The sequence below is a fragment of the Heterodontus francisci genome, chromosome 2 (genome assembly GCF_036365525.1).
Source record: "Heterodontus francisci isolate sHetFra1 chromosome 2, sHetFra1.hap1, whole genome shotgun sequence".
Lineage (NCBI taxonomy): Eukaryota > Metazoa > Chordata > Chondrichthyes > Heterodontiformes > Heterodontidae > Heterodontus > Heterodontus francisci.
The window spans coordinates 120,469,259-120,492,791 of NC_090372.1; the positions used below are offsets into that span (position 1 = coordinate 120,469,259).

General features: G+C 41.4%; 1 protein-coding gene across 1 annotated transcript in view; it reads left to right on the plus strand.

The window, feature by feature from the left end:
• The window catches only part of elp2 (elongator acetyltransferase complex subunit 2), a 201,570-nt gene that overhangs the window by 99,589 nt on the left and 78,448 nt on the right, over positions 1–23,533 (plus strand). The window contains exons 11-14 of the mRNA XM_068010006.1: positions 6,401–6,532; positions 9,585–9,734; positions 16,184–16,375; positions 20,949–21,018. Coding sequence (XP_067866107.1) covers positions 6,401–6,532; positions 9,585–9,734; positions 16,184–16,375; positions 20,949–21,018 — 544 coding nt within the window. The remainder of the gene's footprint in view (positions 1–6,400; positions 6,533–9,584; positions 9,735–16,183; positions 16,376–20,948; positions 21,019–23,533) is intronic.

Here is a 23,533-nt window from a genome sequence, read left to right on the forward strand (position 1 = left end):
TAAATGAAACTTATAAATTTGTATTAATTTACACTAAGCTTATTTCTGAAATTAGAGGTTAGCAAAAGAAAGAAGAAACATTGATAGCATTCATGGTACCAAACAGTAACGCAGTTGTTATTAAATTGTATTCAGTGCATATGGTTATCTGTGGGCTGATGCCAGAGAAAAAAGACTATACGAAAGTTACTAGATTGTTGTAAAATGCCAGCTGGCTCACTAATGTCCTTCAGAAAAGTGAATCTGCCACACATAGCTGCTCTGGCCTACAAAGTCCCACACTTTGTCTCGCTGTGCTAGTTCCCAGGCCATTAAACATCAAATACAATCAATTGCAAAAACAACCTGCAATGCATGAAGGCCCACCCTCAACTTCTCAGGGCAACTGTGGATGGGCAGTAAATGCTGGCATTCCATGAACAATTTTTTACGGTGAGTATTTTGTGACCCCTGGGATTTAACACCTTTCTGTTTTATCTCATTTTCCACTCTTTCCTGTTGATTTGCCTCTTCCGTCACTGTAGACCTGATTTTTTTATCTACTATTGTCATTATTGATGGACTGGATGTTTTCAGTGTAGACAAAGATGGGATTGGACCACCATCTCATTGCACTCCCAACCCACTTGCTTCAATGACTTAGATGGGTAGTGGAGATATTTCATATTGTGGAAGATTGTGAAAAGGGGGAGGGAATATGTAAGCCATAAGAGCAGAGCCTACACCATTGTACAAATTGGTCAGTGTAAAGGAAACCAGAAAAATAAAGGCCTGAAATTTGCAGTGGTAATGATGCCTTATTTGGATTTTTTAAAAAAACATCTGCTAAGGCGCAGAAGGTTATTAGTCAAATTAGGACTCATGGGATTGGGGATCATGGACAGAAAACAGAGTGGGAATAAATGAGACATTTTCAGGTTGGCATGCTGTAACTAGTCAGGTACTGCAAGGATCAGTACTCGGGCCTCAGTTATTTAAAATCTATATTAATGACTTAGATTAGGGAACTGAGTTTAACGTATCCAAATTTACAAACAATACAAAATTAGATGGGAAAAGAGTGGTGAGGAAGACACAAAGAGACTGTAGAGGGATATAGACAGCTTGGTGAGAACGTGGCAGGTGGAAAAAGCAGCATATTTTTTGATTGGTGAGAGACTGGGAAATGTTTGTTCAGAGGGACCTGAGTGTCCTTGTATATTAATTGCGGAAAGTTAATATGGAAGTTCTTCTTTGGCCTCCTTATCTCGAGAGACAATGGTTAAGCGCCTGGAGGTGGTCAGTGGTGTGTGGAGCAGCACCTGGAGTGGCTATAAAGGCCAATTCTAGAGTGACAGGCTCTTCCACAGGTGCTGCAGAAAAATTTGTTTGTCGGGGCTGTTACACAGTTGGCTCTCCCCTTGCGCTTTTGTCTTTTTTCCTGCCAACTGCTAAGTCTCTTCGACTCGACACACTTTAGCCCCGCCTTTATGGCTGCCTGCCAGCTCTGGCGAACGCTGGCAACTGACTCCCACGACTTGTGATCAATGTCACAGGACTTCATGTCGCGTTTGCAGACGTCTTTGAAGCGGAGACATGGACGGCCGGTTGGTCTGATACCAGTGGGGAGCTCGCTGTACAATGTGTCTTTGGGGATCCTGCCATCTTCCATGCAGCTCACATGGCCAAGCCAGCTCAAGCGCCGCTGATTCAGTAGTGTGTATAAGCTGGGGATGTTGGCCTCCTCGAGGACTTCTGTGTTGGAGATACGGTCCTGCCACCTGATGCCAAGTATTCTCCGGAGGCAGCGAAGATGGAATGAATTGAGATGTCGCTTTTGGCTGACAGTTAGCAATTAGGGAAGCAAATTGTTATAAAAAAGAAAATGCTGGAAACACTTCGCAAGTCTGGCAGCATCTATGGAGAGAGAAACAGAGTTAACATTTCAGGTCTGTAACCTTTCATCAAAAATGGTACGTTACCTTTTCTAACAAAGGAATGGAAATCTTAAGAGTAAATGAGTCTTAGTACAATTATACAGGCATTGGTATGGCTACATTTGGCATACTATGTGCAGTTTTGGTCCCCTTGCCTGAGGAAGGATGAACATATGAATTAGGAGCAGGAGTAGGCCACTCGGCTCCTCGAGCCTACTCAACCATTCAATAAGATCATGGCTGATCTGATTGTAACCTCCACTCCATATTCCCGCGCACCCCCAAAAACCTTTCACCCCCCTTGCTTATCAAAAATCTATCTACCTCTGCCTGAAAAATATTCAAAGACTCTGCTTCCATCGCCTTATAAGGAAGAGAGTTCCAAAGACTCACGACCCTCTGAGAGAAAAAATTTCTGCTCATCTCTGTCTTAAAGTGACCCCTAGTTCTAGATTCTCCCACAAGAGGAAACATCCTTTCCACATCCACCCTATCATACTTGCATGGAGGAGGTGCAATGAAGGTTCACTGGGCGAGTTCCTGGAATGAGGAGATTGTTCGAAGGAAAGCTGGTATGGATTTTTTAAGAGCCAATTGTGTTCAACTTACATGATTGAGTTTTTTGTTGAGGTAACAGAGCGTTGATGAGGATGATGTGGTTGGTGTCGTGTAGATGGATTTCCAAAAGTTGTTTGCTAAATACTTGGCTTGTCAGCAAAGTTGAAGACCATGAAACAAAAGCGACAGTGGTAGCAGGGATACAAATTTCGCTGAGTGACAGGAAGCAGGGAGAAGTGTTGAACAGTTGTTTTTATGGACTGGAGGAATGCATAAAGTGGTGTTCCTGAGGGGTTGGCACTAGACCACTGCATTTCTTAATCTATATTAATGACCTAGGCTTGGATGTACAGGGTGCAATTTCAAGTTTTGGAGATGCCACAAAACTTGGAACTACTGTGAACTATGAGGAGGAGAGTGGTAGACTTGAAGAGGATATAGACAGGCTGGTGAAATGAGTGGGCATGTGGCAGATAAAATTTAGTGCAGAGAAGTACAAAGTGATACATTTTGATAGGAAGAATGAGGAGAAGCAATATAGAATAAAGACTTCAATTCATTGAAGGTGTCGCCAGAAACTGAACTGGACTCGCCACATAAATGCTGTGGCTATAAGAGCAAGTTAGAGGCTGAGAATTCTGCAACGAGTAACTCACCTCCTGACTCCCCAAAGCCTGTCCATCATCTACAAGGCACAAGTCAGGAGTATGATGGAATACTGTCCACTTGCCTGGATGGGTGCAGCTCCAACAACACTCGAGAAGCTCGACACCATCCAGGACAAAGCAGCCCGCTTGATTGGCACCCCATCCACCACCTTAAACATTCACTCCCTCCACCACTGATGCACAGTGGCAGCAGTATGTACCATCTGGAAGATGCACTGCAGAAACTCACCAACATTCCTTCGACAGCACCTTCCAAACCCGCGACCTCTACCATCTAGAAGGACAAGGGTAACAGATGCATGGGAACACCACCACCTGCAAGTTCCCCTCCAAGCCGCACACCATCCTGATTTGGAACTATATCACCGTTCCTTCACTGTTGCTGGGTCAAAATCCTGGAACTCCCTTCCTAATAGCACTGTGAGTGTACCCACACCCCAAGGACTGCAGCGATTCAAGAAGGCAGCTCACCACCACCTTCTCAAGGGCAGTTAGGGATGGGCAATAAATGCTGGCACAGCCAGTGATGCCCACATCCCATGAACAAATTTTTAAAAAATAGGACAGATTGCGAAAGCAGTTAAAAAGGCATATGGGATTCTGAGCTTTATAAATAGAGGCATAGAGTACAAAAGCAAGAAAGTTATGATGAACCTTTATAAAACACTGGTTCAGCCTCAACTGGAGTATTGTGTCCAGTTCTGGGCACCACACTTTAGGAAGGATGTGAAGGCATTAGGGATGGTGCAGAAAAGGTTTCCGAGAATGATTCCAGGGTTGAGGGACTTGAGTTATGTGGAAAAGCTGGAGTTGTTGTTAAAGAAGAGAAGGTTGAGAGGTGATTTGATAGAGGTGTTCAAAATCATGGGCTTAGACAGAGTAAATAGAGAGAAACTGTTCCCATTGGCAGAAGGATTAAGAGCAGGAGGACATAGATTTGAAGTGATTGACAAAAGAACCAAAGGCGGCACGAGCAAAATCATTTTTTGTGCAGCAAGTGTTTAGGATTTGGAATGCTTTCAATAGGGAATTGGATAAACACCTGAAGAGACAGAAGTTGCAGGACAATTGAGAAAGAGCCGGGAGATTTGTGACACTCGTTAAATTGTTCTTTCAGGGATTTGGCATGGACATGACTGACCAAATGGCCACCTCCTGTGCTGTAATCTCTCTGATATTTGTGTATTAAAAATACAGATATAATCACATACAGGTTGCTGAATCTGCTTTACTTGATAGCCAGTACGGCAAAGATCCATGGAATGCTTCTTATGTGAAAAGCAAAATCTAGAAAGACGGTCAAGAAAAAACACCCTGTTGTTAAAAATGTAAATGCAATGTATGGACTACAATCAACTCGTAACCCTTGCAACCAAAATAATAAATACGAGAGAAATGATTTCCTAGAGCAATAACAAGTTCTTAAAAATTATATTCGTACAGGGTCTATAAAACATCTTACTGCAGCCTTTTAAACAAATGTTGTGGGGTCCTACAATCTTGATGAAAAAGGAACTCTTGGGCCAGATTTGCTGCCAGAATAACAGCCAATTTAATGTGCATGCAGTTATTAATCTATAAATCATCCAGCAAATTATGATGAGGAAGGGATACCCCATGAATTGTGAATCAGCACAAGTTGCTGCATGATTTGACCCTGTCTGCTGTTAGCCTTGTAAAACCAGCAGTTCGCCCTCAACCTCCCTATGAGTTTCAAGAAATTGGAGCATTTGCACATTAATTGCTGATTAAACTCGCTGCAGAAAGTTGGGGCTGGTACTTAACAGAGTAAGTACCTTTTTAGTGACTAGATTTACTTTCCTGCAATCCCATTCAACCTCTCTGGCCCTGAAAGGGAATAATTGAAACTGTAGAATCTCATCCCTACAGGTCATAAATTGATGTTAGACATTTTTAAAATTTAAATTTAAGATATATTTTACTTTCCTTTCTGTTTCTTTATTTGACTTTATTTCCCTCTTTATTTCTCTTTCTGTACCTTTTTTGACTCTAATTCACCCTTTCACCCTAATTTCTTCTTTATCATTCCTCTGTTTCTTTCTCAATCCTTAAATCTCATTGGTTAAGGAGATAAACAGTTAGTTTCATCATTCACTCACTAAGGTCCCAGATGCCTTTGCTGCACTGTTATCAGTTTGCACTTCCAGCAACTTGCAGTGCAGAAGTTTTTCGAGCTGAAAGGTAAGCGGAAAAAATCTAACTAATAAGGGCACACCATGAGATTTCCCACTCTAGCATATTCTGGACCAATGTATGGAGAGGCAAATAACTAGTCATAAAACATCTGGGAAAGAAAACGCCCCCAAGGAAGAAAAAGTTACAAAATTCTTTTGGACTGTCAAATGACCAGAGTATTCTGCACTTCCCTTCTACCAATATTTCCTCCTGTTTTTAACATCTTCCCTCGATCTCTGCATTTTTCCTGTCAAAAAGATAGCCTGTCAATGCTGCTGCATAGCAAGTTACTAGATGAACCTTGCTGCACTGCCAAAATTTCTTGATATATTAGCTTGATATTTTGTTATTGCAGTCCATACATAACATTCCCTAGAAGGCCTGGAGCTATTGTTTGTTGTAGAGTATTTGATTATCATCAGAGTTCTGATGAAGGATCACTGACCTGAAACATTAACTCTGCTTCTCTCTCCACAGATGCTGCCAGACCCGCTGAGTATTTCCAGCCTTTCTTGTTTTTTGTTTCAGATTTCCAGCATCTGCAGTATTTTGCTTTTATTTTAATTTATTTATTTGATTATGCCTGTCTTACCCCATAACTTCTCATCCCTGTCATAACTAGACATTACTGAATGAATATGCCTTTTAATAAATATAAAGAACCTAAAATATTGTGTGATATACTAGTTTAACTGTTAATAAACCCTCGATTTTCAAGGAATCCATGTACCTCACTTAAGTAACACAAAGAAACTCACGACAGGGGATCTACAATACATATGTGCTTTTGTTCAGCTGAAGAGAAATTCTCTCTCAACAGAAAATCTGATGCATTATTTGGGAGATATGTACCTCCTGCACTTAAGATGTTGACATTATCACATTTCCTTCATCCCTATCACACAAAATGTAAGAAAAGATCACTTACTCTATTCTTTATTATGCCATCATTTTTGTTTCTTAGAGATAAACATCAGCATTCAAGACGTTTTAGTGCACATTTTTGGACCCATATTTGTGCTCAGATGGGAACTTAAAAGGTGCTCTCTTTCTTCTTTCCAGGTGCGTGTTGGAGAAGTGGGTGGAAATACGTTGGGATTCTATGGATGCCAGTTTAGTCCAGATGGGTCAATGATATTAGCTCATGCATTCCATGGAGCTCTTCACCTCTGGTCTCAAAATAAGTCTGAGAAGGTAAATCAGTTTGGAGTTACATTTTCAAAATGGTGCAGTTTTGTGCTCACATATTTTAATGTTAAAACTTGATTCCCTTTCATGTCACATTTTTAAATAGGAATTGGGAAGGAACAATTAACCCTCTTGAACTTAGCTAGTTCAGTTGGATTTGGTTCAATTCCTTTCTGTGTTTTCGTTCTTCATGTGTCATCAAAAATAGGAGGCTTAATTGACCAAAACTTGGAACAGAGCACTGAACAGTATCGGATCAAGGGATATGGGGAGAAAGCGGGAACAGAGTTTGGATGATCATATTGAATGGTCTGCTTGAAGGGCCGAATGGCCTGCTCCTATTTTTCTATGTTTCTAAAGAAAAACAGGAGTTAAGATTTGTAATCCTATTTAAAACTTAAGGATGCCATCTATTGCTTTTCTGGAATACGTTTTAAACCTTTCCATTTTGAATGATAAGCTTAATAATAATGAAATATCTGATTGAGGGGCTTGGCTCAATGGTTCATTTTGATTATCAAACACTGATACTGTTCATGCAAGGGAAACATTGGCACTTGTCATGTATGAAGGTTTAATCCCAAAAAAGTGGTGGGGTGGATTAAAAGTGAAGCTTGAGTCTCCAATCCAAGTAATTTTTATAGCTGGACTAAAATGAAGACTTAGAAATAGAGAAACCAACTGGAGAATTTGCTTAATCCTTCAAAGTAATCAACTAAGTCTATCTGCAGGAATTTAGACTTTTAGATAACCCTGTAATAGGCATGTGAAATATCTAGTTAATGTGTGTTATTTGTCTAAAAAAAAAAATGTTGCTTCTGGCATTTCTTAAGCTTTGGCAAAGGCTTAAGGTTTTATTTAAGGTAATAGGGCGGCACAGTGGCGCAGTGGTTAGCACCGCAGCCTCACAGCTCCAGGGACCCGGGTTCGATTCTGGGTACTGCCTGTGCGGAGTTTGCAAGTTCTCCCTGTGTCTGCGTGGGTTTCCTCCGGGTGCTCCGGTTTCCTCCCACATGCCAAAGACTTGCAGGTTGATAGGTTAATTGGCCATTATAAAATTGCCCCTAGTATAGGTAGGTGGTAGGGAAATATATAGGGACAGGTGGGGATGTGATAGGAATATGGGATTAGTGTAGGATTAGTATAAATGGGTGGTTGATGGTCGGCACAGACTCGGTGGGCCGAAGGGCCTGTTTCAGTGCTGTATCTCTAAACTAAACTAAACATTTCACTAACTTCTAACTGTATGAACGTAAATGCTTTGGAAGCAGTTGCAACATATACGTGTGTACCTATTAAAAACAAGACCAAGAATTTTGACCAGAATTAAATCATTCTAGATTTCTGTAGTGTTGTTTAGTGGTATAACTTTTGAGATGTGAATTGGTTGAGGCTTAAGAGTATTCTTCTTCAGGATGTGCCAAAGCACTTCTCATTTGGAGTGCAGTCACTATGTGAACAAACCAGCTGCTACTTTGATCACAGCAAATGACATGAATAAACCAGTTACTATATTGTCCAAGCTGCAGGCTTTTGAAAGAGGCATAAACCAAAGACTCATCTGTTGTCTCAGGTGGATGTAAAAGATCACGTCATTATTCGAAGAGGAGCTGGCAAGTTCTCCTGGTATCCTGGTCAATATTTACCTCTCAATTCACATTGCTAAAAATATGGTTTTGATTGGTCATTTATGTCATTGCTGTTTATGGGCCCTTAACTGTGTGCAAATTGACTGGAGTGTTTCCCTGCATTATAACGGTGACGATTCTTAAAATGTACTTATTTAGCTGTAAAGCACTAGGGCATCCTGCAGTCATGAAAGTTACTCTATGAATGCAGGTTCTTCAGTTTCTTTTATCTTCTCTCCCTTGTGCTCTTTGAGGTGAAGTATTAGAGGAACATTTTCTCCCTCTGCCTCGCCCAATAATGTACCTCAACTCCAACCTGTGAACAGCCAATTAATACACCTATGGGGCACTTTTATTTCTTGGATCAAGCCATCCTTATGCCATCTTAGATAGAGACTGCCAAATCTGTGTTAATTAATTTCTGGCATGAGAAACATGAGTAAAGCAACAAGAGATTTAGGAATTAGAGGAGAGGAGAAAGCTCAAAATATGAAGTGAAGGAGATAAACTTTAATAAACTTTATTGCTGCAATCAGAAATAGCCCATTCACAAATAGGTGCAGACAGACTCTGAATTGCACGGGCATGCACAAACCATGAACACTTCTTTTATAGGGTAAAAATGTATTGCTGGGCCTTTCTCTCCTTGGCAAACTGTTTCTTTCAAAAATGGTAGTTCTCTTAACAGTTAGATGTCTAGTTTCCAAAATCTATTTAAGGTTTACCGAATAATCTGAATATGTAATGTTTGTGGATGATATAAGTGGCCCCGATATTTACGGGGAAGAAGCAGGGGAAACCTAGAAATTACGAACAGAGGTTCTGGTGAATTTAATGGCAGAATCTCTTTTTTTTCCCCCCTCCTTTCCTGCCTGGCAACCGGCTAGATTGGTTGGCTGGCAGGAACATCAACTGTAGAAGGCAACAGCCAGGGACCTTTGGGGATGGCTCCTGGCAATTGGGAAAGATTCCGGGTTGGTGTTTGTATCAGCCAGGATTCAAGAGGGGGGACCGGAAGAGATCACAAGTTTAGAGGCTTGGCTGATCGCCGCAGAATATTTTCTTGAGGGGCCAGGGAAGCACTCTTGCTTCTCCAGGCGCACAAGAAACGCTCCCTTTCGCCAGGTTTCCTAGCATGTTAAATTCAAATTGCTGACAAAATATTAGGAACAAAGCTTCATTTACATATTGTAATTACAGACCCACCTCTCCAGAGCGAGTTACTCGGATGGTTGCAAACCCACCTCAGTTAAATTGGAAGCATGTCCCATTTTCAGTTTAAGGGAAAATACTTTCTAAAGAAAGTAACAAAATCAGAATTGGAAGTGATAAGAATATTTAATATCAATATATGCCTTCCCTGTTTGTGGTGGTTTTTACTTAACCTGTATTATTGGACTGATGCCTGTTTCAATTTCAAATGCTTTCAGGGAGTGTGGAGCCCAGAGGTTGTGCTTTCTGGACATTTTGGTTCTGTACAAGACTTGATCTGGGATCCTGAAGGAGAGTTTATTTTGAGTGTTGGCTCAGATCAGACAACTAGATTGTTTGCTCCTTGGAGAAGGGCAGGACATGAACAGGTAATCAGTGTGACACTAACTGGCATCCGAAGTGAATGTGATTAGAAAGTCAGAAAAAAAGTCTGATTTTTACAGTCCTTTAAAAGGACACTAAATTGAGTTATGCCATTTAAATATGTACATCTTTTTATTTGACAACTTAAGAGTGCTTTCTTATTTTGTGTTGAGCAGCGAACATAAAAAATAGTTATCTAGAAACAACCTCGACAAAAATTGATAGATATGCAAATTTCTTGAATCTTGTGTTAAGAGAAATTCTGCCACTAATCAGCACAATGCATTCCTAGCCTTCAGATGATCCATTGGGGAGGTAGTATAGAAATGTTAAAACCTACTCCTCCCAAAGAAGGGAGGGAGAAAATGAGCTGAAGAGTCACTTGGTTGTTCTTCCATATTTGTTGGTGATTGGTTCCAGTATTGACAAGTGTTCTGGAACCAGATTGCTTCCTCATCCTATTGGTACGAAAATGGTACAAGGCATGATATATAATTTGTTAAAAATAAATTCCCAATTTTTATTTTTAAAGTTACTTGTGTTTTGTTCTGTGTTTATATTTGTCTTATGTTAAAAACAAGATAAGCATTGACCACAGTTTCTCTATTGCTTTAAAAGTTTTGTTGTTGTCAGTCCCTTGAAACGAGGATGACGTCTCCCAGGCTTCATGACTTGTATGTCCTCGGGTGACTAAGCAGCTTTATAAATAGAGGTATAGAGTACAAAAGCAAGGATGTTATGGTGAACCTTTATAAAACACTGGTTTCGTGTCAGCTGGAGTATTGTGTCCAATTCTGGGGACCACACTTTAGGAAGGACGTCAAGACTTTAGCAAGGGTGCAGGAAAGTTTTCCAAGAATAATTCCAGGGATGAGGGACTTCAGTCACGTGGATAGATTGGAGAAACTGGGGCTGTTCTCCTAAGAGGTTGCGAGGAGATTTGATAGAGATGTTCAAAATCATGGCAGGGTCTAGACAGAGAAGGTAGAGAGAAGCTGTTCCCAATGGCGGAAGGGTTGAGAACCAGAGGACACAGATTTAAAGTGATTGGCAAAAGAACCAACAGCTGCGACATGAGGAAAAACGTTTCTGCAGCGAGCGCTTAGGATCTGGAATACACAGCCTGAGACTGTGGTGGATGAAGATTCAATCATAGCTTTCAAAAGAGAATTGGGTAAACGCCTGAAGAGGGAAAATTTTCAGGGCTGGAGGAAAAGGTCAGCTGATTGGATCTAGCTGATTTGCTTTTGCGGAGAGCTGACACGAACACAATGGGTTGAATGGCCTCCTTAGGTACTGTAACTTTTTTGTGATTCTGTGTTTTTTAACTGCGTACCCTTATGTTTTTAGGGCAGCAGGTTGAAGTGGGTATGGTTTAACAAAGTTCTGGTGGGCAACATTTCACGTATTTCTGGATGATAATGGTGACATTGCAGTTTAGACTTCCCCCTTCAACCTTAGAAAAGGCTGTGGGGTTGAGATGCCTTTTGAGGTTTCCCAAAGGCTTGCAGATTGTTTTGTCTTGCTGTTATTACGCCAAGTTATTAAAATTTACTTGCCTGCTCTCATCGCGGATGTCTTCCCACCCCCCTGTCAAATTTGTACCCGAAGCTATGCCAATAAGTGGATCTTGGAAAATGGGTACAGCTAGCATAGTCTCATTTCAGTCTGTCTAAAATTTGCCAATAGACATTCAAGTCTAAACTATAACAGTAGTGGGAAATCAAAAGAAGAAAATACTTGTTAGAAGTGCAGTATTGTATTTGGTGTAATGTTTTGAATCAAGTCACATAGGAGTTGGTACTGACACCCCTATCTCCTAATCTACATAGATGACTTGAATACAGAAAACCAAATATAAGCTTGTTAAATAGCTGATCACATAAAAATATGAAGAACCGTAGAAATAGAGATTGGGGCAGGTATAAACTTGAATAAGATGTGCAATGTAACAGACAAATACTTAATTTAACCCTGATACATAATGCGCGTAAATTGGAAGAGATATAGCTCTTACAGCTATACTTGAATGGAGTTGAATGGGAGCAATAGTAGTTATGTCGCTTTTAATTTTCACGGTGGTGAAGCAGCTTTTTAAACCAAAATAGAATACTGGTATCTCGAGGCAGAAGAGTAGAATCTATGGAAATTATGATCAGTTTTTGTTACAATGCCTTAACTGGAAAGAGCAAGTTGTTCAAAGTGTGCTCCTCACACAAAGAAAAAAAGTGTGCTTCACATGAAGGAAGAGTGGAACACAGCTGAAAACAGGTTGTTTAAAAGGGCCACATTGGCACGCTCGTCCTCTCTCTTAAGCAACCCCAATTCACTCTATCTCAAAGCTGTCCTGGTCCACAGTTTCATTTCATCCTTCGCCTTATCTGGTGCTTTAGCAAAAAACTTTTTATCTTCCTTTCGGATGTGAAGGATCGCAAGCTTCAGCAACTTATGGGTACCAACACCCTTCTGGATCCTTCTTCCTCTTCTCTTCCCTATGACCCCATTACTTCTTCGAATCTCATCCCTTGCCATGTATTTATGATATTCTCTGATCTTCCCCTGTCTCTGTCTTCAGCAAAGGATTCAGCGTAATCCCCTTCTGCTTCACCTCAATCATTTTGAGCTCATCATGATGCTGAGCTCTTCTTCTGTCGCCTCTGCCTCTGCATCCACTTCCTCAACCAGGAGTCATCCTCCCCACTTAATTGATTTTTTCCTATCTCGACCCTATTTTTACTCCTGCAGTCGCTTCCCACCTACATCCGTGACTTTTCCAATGCCCTCCGTCTCTTCAATAGTTTCCAGTTTTCTGGCTCGCACCTTCTCCTACTCACGGGTGTCCAATCCCTCTACATCTCCATCCCTCACCAGGATGGTCTGAGAGATGTCCGCTTCTTCCTAGAACAGAGGCCCAACCAGTCCCTATCCTCATCCGTCTGGCTAAACATTGAACAACTTCTCCTTCAACTCCACTCACCTTCTCTAAATAAAATGTGGTGCCACGGGTACCTGCATGGGTCCCAACTATGCCTGCCTTTTTGTGAGATATGTGGAACTCCGGCCCCCTCCCTGACCTCTTTTTCTGGTACCTTGATGACTGTATTGGTGTTGCTTCTTGTTCTTGCCCTGAACAGGAAGGTTCCATTGACTTTGTTTCCAATTTCCACCCTTCTCTCACCTTTACATGGTCCATCCCTTCCTCGACATCTCTGTCTCCAAATCTGGGAATAGGCTATCCACCAATATTCACTACAAGCCCACGGACTCCCACAGCTACCTCAACTGAACTTCCTCGCACCCCACTTCCTGCAAGGTCTTGATTCCATTCTCCCAGTTTCTCCGACTCACTGTTGCATCTGTTCGGTGATATAACCTTCCGTACTAGCACTTCTGTTTTCTCTTCCTTTTTCCTCAACCGAGGACGCCCCGGTCCCACTCCCAACCGTGGCTGACGGGGCCCTCTACCCTGTCTAGTCTATTTCCTATTGCTGCTCTCGCCTCTTCCTCTCCCTCACAGATGAATGATAGGGTTCCCCTTGACCTGACCTTCCACCCCACCAGCCTCCGTATTCAACGTCTCATCCTCTGTCATTTCCATCACTCATAATGCCGCTATCAAACCCATCTTTCCCCTCCTCTTCCCTTATCAGCATTCCAAAGGGACAATTCCCTCCTTGAAACCCTGTTCACTCCTCGGTCAACCCCAACGACCCCCCTGTTTCTTATGGCATCTTTCCATGCAAGCACCGGAAATGCAAACACCTGCCCTTTTACCTCTTCCTTTCTCATCCTCCAAGGCTCCAAGCACTCCATCCAAGTGAAACTGCAATTTACTTGTATCTCTTTCAATATTGTATTCACTGCTCACAATGTGGGGAGACTAAATACAGACTTGGTGACCGCTTTGCGGAACACCTCCGTTCAGTCTGCAAGCGTGACCCCGAGCTTCTTGTTGCTTGTCATTTCACCACCTTTTTCTCAATCCGATCATTCTGTCCTTCGCCTACTACAGTGTTCTTATGAAGCTGAACACAAGCTCGAGGAACAGCAGCTCATCTTTCAACTGAGCACTTTACAGCCTTCTGGACTCAACATTGAGTTCAATAATTTTAGATCATAACCTCTGCATCCATTCTTTTTCTCCCTTTTTTTGCTGGTTCACTTTTCCGCAAGTTTTGTTTCTTTGTTAATCCCTTTACTTTGTGTTTGGATGGCTGCTATCCTGCCATTTACACTTCATCCAGATGCATCTTTTGTTTCTTTACTTGTGCCATTACCACTCCCCTTGACTTTGTACCATGAAACCTTTTGTCATTTAATCTCTCCTGCCCTCTACCCTAGCTCAGACCTTCCCTTTTGTTTTCTTCCCTCCCTCCCCCCTTTCACTTGCTCAAAACCTATTACATTTCGAACTTTTCCCAGTTTTGATGAAAGGTCACAGACCTGAAACGTTAACTCGATTTTTCTCTCTCCACAGATGCTGCCTGACTTTCCAGCATTGTTTTTGTTTCAGATTTTTAGCATCTGCAGTATTTTGCTTTTGTGTTTATTTAAGAGTGGTTTGGAAGACTTGAAGGCATGTTGTGTCCAAGAGACTTTTGAGGACAATGTGAAAGGTGCCAAGAAATGTAATTTAGGGAGAAAATTTCAGAGGGTAGGGGCATATGATGGTGGAGCAGAGGAAACGAGTAACAAGCAGTATTGTGAAGTCAGAGGAGTGGAAGATGCACGCACAGAGAGTAGGGAAAATGTTAGAATCTATTATAAGGGATGTGATAAGTAGACACTTAGAAAATAATGATTGGGCAGAGTCAACATAGATTTATGAAAGGGAAATCATGCTTGACAAACTGATTGGAGTTTTTTGAGGGTGCTATTTCATAGATAAAGGAGAACCAGTGGATGTGGTGTATTTGGATTTTCAGAAGGCTTTTGATAAGGTCCCACACAGGTTAGTAAACCAAATTAGCGCACATACGATTGGGGGGTAATATATTGGTATAGATTGATAATTGGTTGACAGACAGAAAACAGAGTATAGGAATAAACGGGTCACTCTCAGGATGGCAGGCTGTTACTTGTGGGGTACCACAAGGATCAGTGCTGGGACAACAGCTGCTCGCAATTTCTATAAATGATTTGGATGTGGGGATCAAATGTGTCATCAGCAAATTTGGAAAGAGTAGTAAGGGCGTGGAACGCCCTGCCTGCAGCAGTAGTAGATTCGCCAACTTTAAGGGCATTTAAGTGGTCATTGGATAGACATATGGATGAAAATGGAATAGTGTAGGTCAGATGGTTTCACAGGTCGGCGCAACATCGAGGGCCGAAGGGCCTGTACTGCGCTGTAATGTTCTAATTCTAAAACTAGGTGGGAATGTAAGCTGTGAGGAGGATGCAAGGAGCCTTCAAAGGGACTTGAACAGGCGAAGTGAATGGACAAGAACATGGCCGATGGAGTATAATATGAATAAGTGTGAAATTATCCACTTTGGTAGAAAAAACAAAGACAGTATTTTTTAAATGGTGAGAGGTTGGGAACTGTTGATGTCCAAAGGGACTTGGGTGTCCTTGTTCATGAGTCACTAAAAGTTAGCATGCAGGGTGCAGCAAGCAAGTAGGAAGGCAAATGGTATGTTGGCCTTCATTGCAAGGGGTTTTGAGTGCATGAGTAAAGAAGTCATGCTGCAATTGTATAGAGCCTTGGTGAGACGGCACCTGGAGTATTGTGCACATTTTGGTCTCATCTAAGGAAGGATATACTTGCCATCGAGGAAGTACACTGGACGTTCACCAGACAAATCCCTATGATGGCAGGATTGTCTTATGAGGAGAGATTGAGGAAACTGGGCCTGTATTCTCTAGAGTTTTGAAGAATAAGAGGTGATCTCATTGAAATGTACAACATTCTTAGAGGATGTGACAGGGTGGATGTAGATAGGATGTTTCCTCTGGCTGGTGAGTCTAGAACCAGGGGACACAGTCTCAGAATAAGGGGCAGCCATTTAAGACTGAGATGAGGAGGAATTTCTTCACTCAGAGGGTGGTGAATTTTTGGAATTTTCTATTCCAGAGGGCTGTGGAGGCTCAATCATTGAGCATGTTCAAGACAGAAATCGATGTATAGTTGGATACTAATGATATCAAGGGATATTGGTCAGCGCAGGAAAGTGGCATTGAGGTAGATGATCAGTCATGATCTAATTGAATGGCGGAGCAGGCTCGACAGGCTGAATGGCCTACTCCTGCTCCGAAGTTCCTAGATATATAGCTTGACAAGATTGATTGGTGGTGGTCAAAATAGTAGGTTACGAGGTGGATGAATTCTGATGGATCAGTCATCCTTTTCTTACCCTTAAGTTTTCTTATACCCTGATCACACTTGCTGATGCTGACATCCTTTTGTCGCAGCTGGTTACTTACGTGGAGATAACTTGATTTTCTGTTTCTGTAGGTGACCTGGCATGAAATAGCACGACCTCAGATACATGGATTTGACATGCAGTGCATAGCTATGATTAGTCGTTTTCAGTTTGTTTCTGGTGCTGATGAGAAAGTGCTTCGAGTCTTCACTGCCACCAAAAACTTTGTGGAAAACTTTAGTTCCATTACCTGTACCCCACTTGAGGACTTGCTGTCAACCAGTGTAAGTACACTAAATGATGATTATAATAACATTTGTAGTCATATTTCAACACTCGTTTATCTTTTGGTCATAGAAGACAGCTAAAAATCCAATAAAATCTCTTGTCCAGTAACCCGTGATTCATCAATCACTTTCTCTTAATAAATACAAATTTACAAGGCGCACAACCCAGCATTTCTTGGTTTTTATTTTACAAAAAGATCTTCATTATAATCTTCAATTTTTGACAGTTGTTATTCTGTGGACTCATGAACAAATTGAAATAAAACTATGCACCAGTCTTTGTGTCGTGGTCTGTTGCCTCATTTCCTGGAATTATAGAATGTTACAGTACAGAAACGGGCCATTTGTCCCATCAGGTCTTGGCTGGTATTTTTCTCCACAAGCTAATTGGTTTAATCTTACTCGCCACCTGTACATCTTTAATCATCTTTCTTCTGTAAGCAACTCTATAATTCCCTTTTACAAGAATTTACACCTTTGCATTAGTATAGTTTAGTTTAGAGATACAGCACTGATAGTTTATGGTTTTTCAACCTTTTCAAAACTCTTGCATAAAAAACCATTTTCTAATCTCCTCTTCAATTCATTTTGAGAGTACCTTAAATTGGTGCCCTGTTGTTGTTGACTTGTTACCCATAACTAAAGGCCTGCTCGGGTCTGAAAAAAAAACCCGTACTGTACTGTGTGTGTGTGTGTGTGTAGACTCGAGTCCTGATGGTGATTATTTTATATTTTTACATAAATACTGTATATTTTATAATCAATCAGGACCTTCCTGGTCTCTGCATCTCAGCTGCTCACTGGATAAACTTGCAGCAAGTATTTCAACCTGTAAAGCAGGAGTCTAGGTATAATATTTTCTGAGCCTTTGGGCAATTGCTGTGTTTATTTTAAGCAATACAGATACTGGTACAGTGTGGCACAACCTGTCTGGGCACAACTCCATGGGTTTCTGTTTAACTCATGACCAAACAATCACTGACTTCGTGGCTCCAATCTTCATCTTTTTAAACAACCTTTCAAGTCCAATTAATACTGTGTGTGTCCGACCCAACCCGGACCTGACCCAAGCCTGAAAACAGGGCCCGGCAGAGCGACCCAACCTGAACCCGACGACATGTCGTCTGGTTTGGGTTGGGTAGCAGGTCTTTACCCATAACTCTGTATGCATCATTTTTGAGGATGTGCATTCCCAGATGGAAAAGTCCTTCAATTTGGTGTATGTAAGTTTTGATAAAGTATTCATCAGAGTTCCACATGAAAAAGTATTCATTAAGCTCAGAGCTGTAGGAGTTCAAGATAAATTCCTGGGAAATAAGAAATTGAGTCAAAAGAAGAAAACAAGAGGCTACTGGTTAGAAGAGTACTGTCAAGGTGGGGAAAGTACTTAATGGAGTACTACTAGGGATCGGTAGTGGGACAACTATTAATGTTCCCTCGCAAGTGCGTGTGCATGTGAATACAGAGAAACCTGGAAGGTACCATGCAGGCCACTCAAATTTTCTCATTTAAGATACTGAGTGTGCATAGCCACGCAAAATAATTTCAAGGTACTGCACATTAAAATGACAGGCCTTACGCAACAAAAAAGAAGTTTGGGGATATAGGCTGCCGCTGCTGTTTTTAATTTGCATCAATAGCTTAGATTCAGAAACTCAATACAAATTAGTCAAACTTGCAGATGATGCCAAGTTAGGAGAGGCAGTTGATTGAGGCACCAGTTTGGGAAATAAATGAGTAGGGCAAAATATGTAATTGAACAGGCCAACAGCAGATGAAATTTGATATATGTAAAGTACTGCACATATGGTGAAAAATTGTCAAAGTAGCAACCAATCTGGTTCGCAAATGTCCTTTAGGGAAGAAAATCTGCCGTCTTTACCTGGTCAGGCCTACATGTGACTCCAGACACACAGCCATGTGGTTGACTCTTAAAATGCCTTCTGAAATAGCCTGGCAAGCCACTCGGTTCAAGGGCAATTAGGGATGGGCAATAAATGCTGGCCTAGCCAATGATGCCCACATCCCACAAATGAATATTTTAATTAAAGCTAAGAATGAGACTCAGAGAGATGTAGGAGTCTTAATGGACTCAATGCTAAGTAAGTCCAACTGTTGCAAAGCATCAGCCAACAGAGCAAATAAATTGCTGAAATATAGCCCAAACAGTGGAGTAGAACTGGAAGGGTCACTGACCCAAAACGTTAACTCTGCTTCTCTTTCCACAGATGATGCCACACCTGCTGAGTGGTTCCAGCATTTCTTGTTTTTATTTCAGATTTCCAGCATCCGCAGTATTTTGCTTTTATTATTATGGAAGGAAATCATGTTGGAACACTGTAGTGTGCTAGTCAGAATGCACCTTTTGATATTTTATCCAGTTCTGGTCATCAAGACATGGGAGAGACGTTCAAGCACTGCTCTCTCTGCGCTGTTCCTAAATCTGTTTGGATGTTGTGCCGAGGTAATACCTGAGAGCCAGGGATGCCAGTGGTGCCTGACTGCACTGTGGTATCACGAGTCTCTTAGGACTGAGGCGATCCTTATCTCCAGACTTTTTAGTTCTTGGAGGGCTCCAGCAGGCTGTGTTGCCGCTGCAAGTATGTCAGCAACCTGGCCCTGCATGCTGTCACCAAAATGAGCAGGCGTCTAAGGGAGCTGACTGAAAAGATCACGTGAGCTCTATTCAGGAGACAGGATGGCACCATGAAGCCATGCCCCTTATTCTGCATCCTGGATCTGAGACTCCAATGATGAGCTCGAGGTTTGGCCTAAAGCTTTCAGAAGCTGGTTGCCATCATTCTATCCACACAGTACTGAGAGTTCTCATGCCCAATGGGCCAAACATCCACATATTGACCAATGTCTGGATGCATACCTGTTGTGTCGCCCAAAATAAAAGGTAAAACGCAAGTTGTAAATTGAAGACAGAAGTTAAAAATGTTTTCAAAAGGGAAAATTGGTTGAGAAGCCTTTTTAAAGGAAGAATCTGACTTTAACCTATTTGATGCTGAATTAGTTGCAGATATGGACGTAGAGTTGCCTAAAGTCTTTTAGTTATTTTTAATTCATGTTTGTCCACTCGTTAAGATGATCAGCTAGAAGTTAAAAATAACTTGCATTTTACCACGGTTGTCGAGTAAAATCCATTTTACTTGGTAGAAGTCTGTCATGTGTAGGCAGATTCAATCTAGCAGAAATACTTGAGCTCATTCAATTGTGAAGATGTGATATTTATAGTTATGAGGGGTGGGTATGTCTCTTGGCCATATTGTCACTGAACCTGAATAAAGTTATAAACACAGGTTAGTTTTCTGTCACTGTTGTCAGTCAGCAAGTAATAGTTCTGTTTTTCTTTCACTATGCTTCTAAGGCTTGTACTGGAATTTACCAAATTCTCATGAGTTCTTGATTCAGTAGTATTCCATCAGTGGTGTGGAACAAAAGCAATGCTTCAGAGGAGTGAAAGTTGTTTTATTGGCTAGTTTTTGTGTTCTGTGTACTGAAAAATTGAACATTGCTTTTAAAACAAAAGTGAGAATTTAAGCTTGCTCTGCCCTGCTTGACTTATTTTTGCGAGAACCAAGGCCTTTGCATTACATTTATCTTTTGTGTGTGTCCAGCTGAGGATAGTGCTTGTAACTTATCTGTAAGAATCATCGTACTCCTTGAAGCAATATTTTTAATTAGTTACCATCTGATATTACAAAGTGCAAATAGGGAGGTTATTCAGTTCATTTAGCTCATCCATTCATAGTAACCTACCATTTTCCCTATTCAGGTACCTAATTGCCCATTGACTGATAGATATTTTTGTCTCCATATCCTAACAGGGTGCCCATTTCAGATACTCATCACTCTTTCCATTATGAGGTGCTTCCTAACATCAGTCCTGAGCTTCCCTTTTACCAGTAGTATCTATGTCCCTAAAAGCTATGGTTGTGATTTAATTTGTATGCAGATTATTTACAGTACAGAATTCTCAAAGCAATGTGCTAGCCCATGCCCAGGATGGGCAGAAATGTGATGATCTTGATACATAATTTGAAAACTTTTTGCTGTACAACCCTAGCATGTTCGGTGTAAATGATAGAAACTCCACAGAGGTGGAGGGTTTTAAAACCCATTAAATATAATCTTCCAGTTTTTAGTTTAGTTTAGAGATACAGCACTGAAACAGGCCCTTCGGCCCACCGAGTCTGTGCCGACCATCAACCACCCATTTATACTAATCCTACACTAATTCCATATTCCTACCACATCCCCACCTGTCCCTATATTTCCCTACCACCTACCTATACTAGGGGCAATTGCTAATGGCCAATTTACCTATCAACCTGCAAGTCTTTGGCATGTGGGAGGAAACCGGAGCACCCGGAGGAAACCCACACAGACACAGGGAGAACTTGCAAACTCCACACAGGCAGTACCCGGAATTGAACCCGGGTCGCTGGAGCTGTGAGGCTGCGGTGCTAACCACTGCACCACTGTGCCGCCCCTTTTGTTTTGTGATGTTCTGCATATCCATCGTGTACAGTTACTAATTTTTATTTCTGTGCTTTTATTACAGGTAGATGATGAAATCCCTGAAGGTGCTAGTGTACCTGCTTTAGGATTGTCAAATAAGGCTGTTTTTCAAGGTTTTTTTCTGAAATAAATTTCTTTTCTGTTTTAAGTTGTAACTCAGTTTGAAAAAGAAATTCTGTTTTAGTGATATGGTATATTTGACATAATTTGCATATATTGCATTAGTACGAATCTGTTTTATATTTACATGTGTTGCACATATCAAAATGATTATCAAATGTTTTATTTGCATGCAGTTAATACTTTAGATGTCCACGTTGCTCATTTAAGGCTAAATTGGACAGTGCAAATGATCAGCTGCTTTTGGGCTTTGAGCTAACCTTCAAACCCCATGTTCCATCCTTCGCTAAGACCATGTACTTAGATCTCCATAACATTGTCTGGCTTACCTCACTTCCATTGCATTTGACGCTTTTGTCCATACTTGCATTATCTCAAGATTCAGTTTCTTCACTGTCCTCCTCGCTGACTGCCCAAGTTCCACAAAACTCTTCGATCCCATCCTACTTCCCACTCGACCTCACATTTGTCCTCATTAGCCTCTCCTGACTCACTATGCTGCAACACTCAAAATTAGTTCATTGTTAACAGATAACTCTGTTTACAAACCCCTCTATGTCCTTCTCCCGTCGTACACTTCCAACTGTACACCCCAGCCCATGCCCAACGATCCTTTGCCTGTTTATCCTTCTGTCCTGGTATAGCTTACTTGGTGACTTGGCTTTCATCTCTGGAGTGCCTTTCCTCAATCTTCTTCCCTTGCTAAGCCCCTCCTGCCTTCAAAAGTCTCTTTAAAATCTTTATTTTCGTCTGTAAGTTGTCACTGTTCCTAATTTTTCTACTGTTTTGTCCATTTTCTCCTGTGTGAAAATCCTTACAACATTTTATTATGTTAAAGCACTGTACAGCTGCATGTAGTTATAGTGCAGTTTTTTTCACTCTTCCACTGTTCACTTATCCTTGCTCCCACAACCCTGGGGGAAGTTTACAGTAGAAATTAGTTCTATGGACTTTGATGCCTTGCACAAATGACTATTCAACAAGCCTGAGTCTGGCTGACATTGATCAATAGTAGCAATTATCACAGCCATGCTTATTTTAGTCCTTCCTACATGTCCATAAAGGAGCAGTTTTGAGCAGGGATCGTTGGACAGTGATCAGAAGAAGGGACCATGGGTGATTTTCATTCACACAACCCCAATCCCCTCGTTTCTTAGCTTTAATTGATTTTCATTAACAATCTCCCCCTCTCCCATCTTTTGGACACTAAGATCAATTCCAATGACACCACTGTCCTGAGCAAGATCAGCTAACTCAGTAGAGACCAGCAGTTGAGCCTGGACTGCTGGCCTTTGAGACTCAGTCCTGTATCACATGGCTACAAACCCACTGATGAGAAGAAGCTGCAGTGGTGCATTATTGATGCACTCTCTGTACCTCTGTGTAAAAAAAAAAAGAATCCACTCTGGCTGTCTTGACAAAATGCACTGTGCAGTTATTATAGGAGATTCTGTAGTCAGAAGGATAGATGGGCATTTCTGTAACCGTTATCGTGCGTCCCGCATGTTATGTTGCCTTCCTGGTGCTAGAGTAAAGGATGTCACTGAGAGGGTGCAGGATATTCTGCAGGGGGTAGGGGGTGAACCAGAAGTTGTGGTACACGTTAGTAGAAGTGACAACAAGTGCAGGTATTGAGGTCCTAATGTCAGATTTTCAGGAGCTAGCAAGGAAGTTAAAGAGTAGGACCTTGAAGGGAGTAATCTCTGGATTACTCCCAGTGCATGGCATGATGCAGGAGGGAGGTCTTCAGATTCTTGGGGTTTTGGTACCAGTTCTGGGGCAGAAGGCACCTATTCAAAAGGGACGGGTTGCATCTCAATAGGACTGGGACCAATGTCCTTGTGTGGACATTCAGTAATGTGGTTGGGGACAGTTTAATCTAAATTGGCAGGGGGATGGGAACCAGCATAAAGAAGTAGAAAAAAGGAATAAGGTGCATAATGTGAGAGTGTTAGACAGTACGAGGGAGGAGAGTAGTTCCATATTAGATGGGAGCAGACTGAGAAGGACTATGAGGAATACAAAGACAGAATTACAATGCATGCATGTAAACGCACAAAGTGTAGTGAATAAGCACAAATAGCTGTATGGGAATGTGATGTCGCAATAACGGAAAAGTGGCTTAAAATGGCGAGTACTGGGTGCTTAATATACAATGATATAAAGTGTTCTGAAAAGATACAAAAGCAAAAAGGTAGGTGGGATGGCAGTACTGATTAGGGAAGATATTGCAGTGTTGGAAAGCGAGGATGTCCTTGACGGGTCAAGGACAGAATCCATCTGGTTAGAATTGAGAAGCAAAATGGTTATGATTGCACAACTAGGGGTATTCAGGAGACCTGCGAATAGTGAGAGAGAGATAGAGGAGCAGGGAAATCACAGAGATATGCAAGAACTGTAGAGTTGTGATATTGGGGAATTTGAATTACCCAAATATTGATTGGGATAATTTAAGAGTAAATGGTAAGGAGGGGGAGGAATTTATAAAATGTGTTCATGAGAACTTCC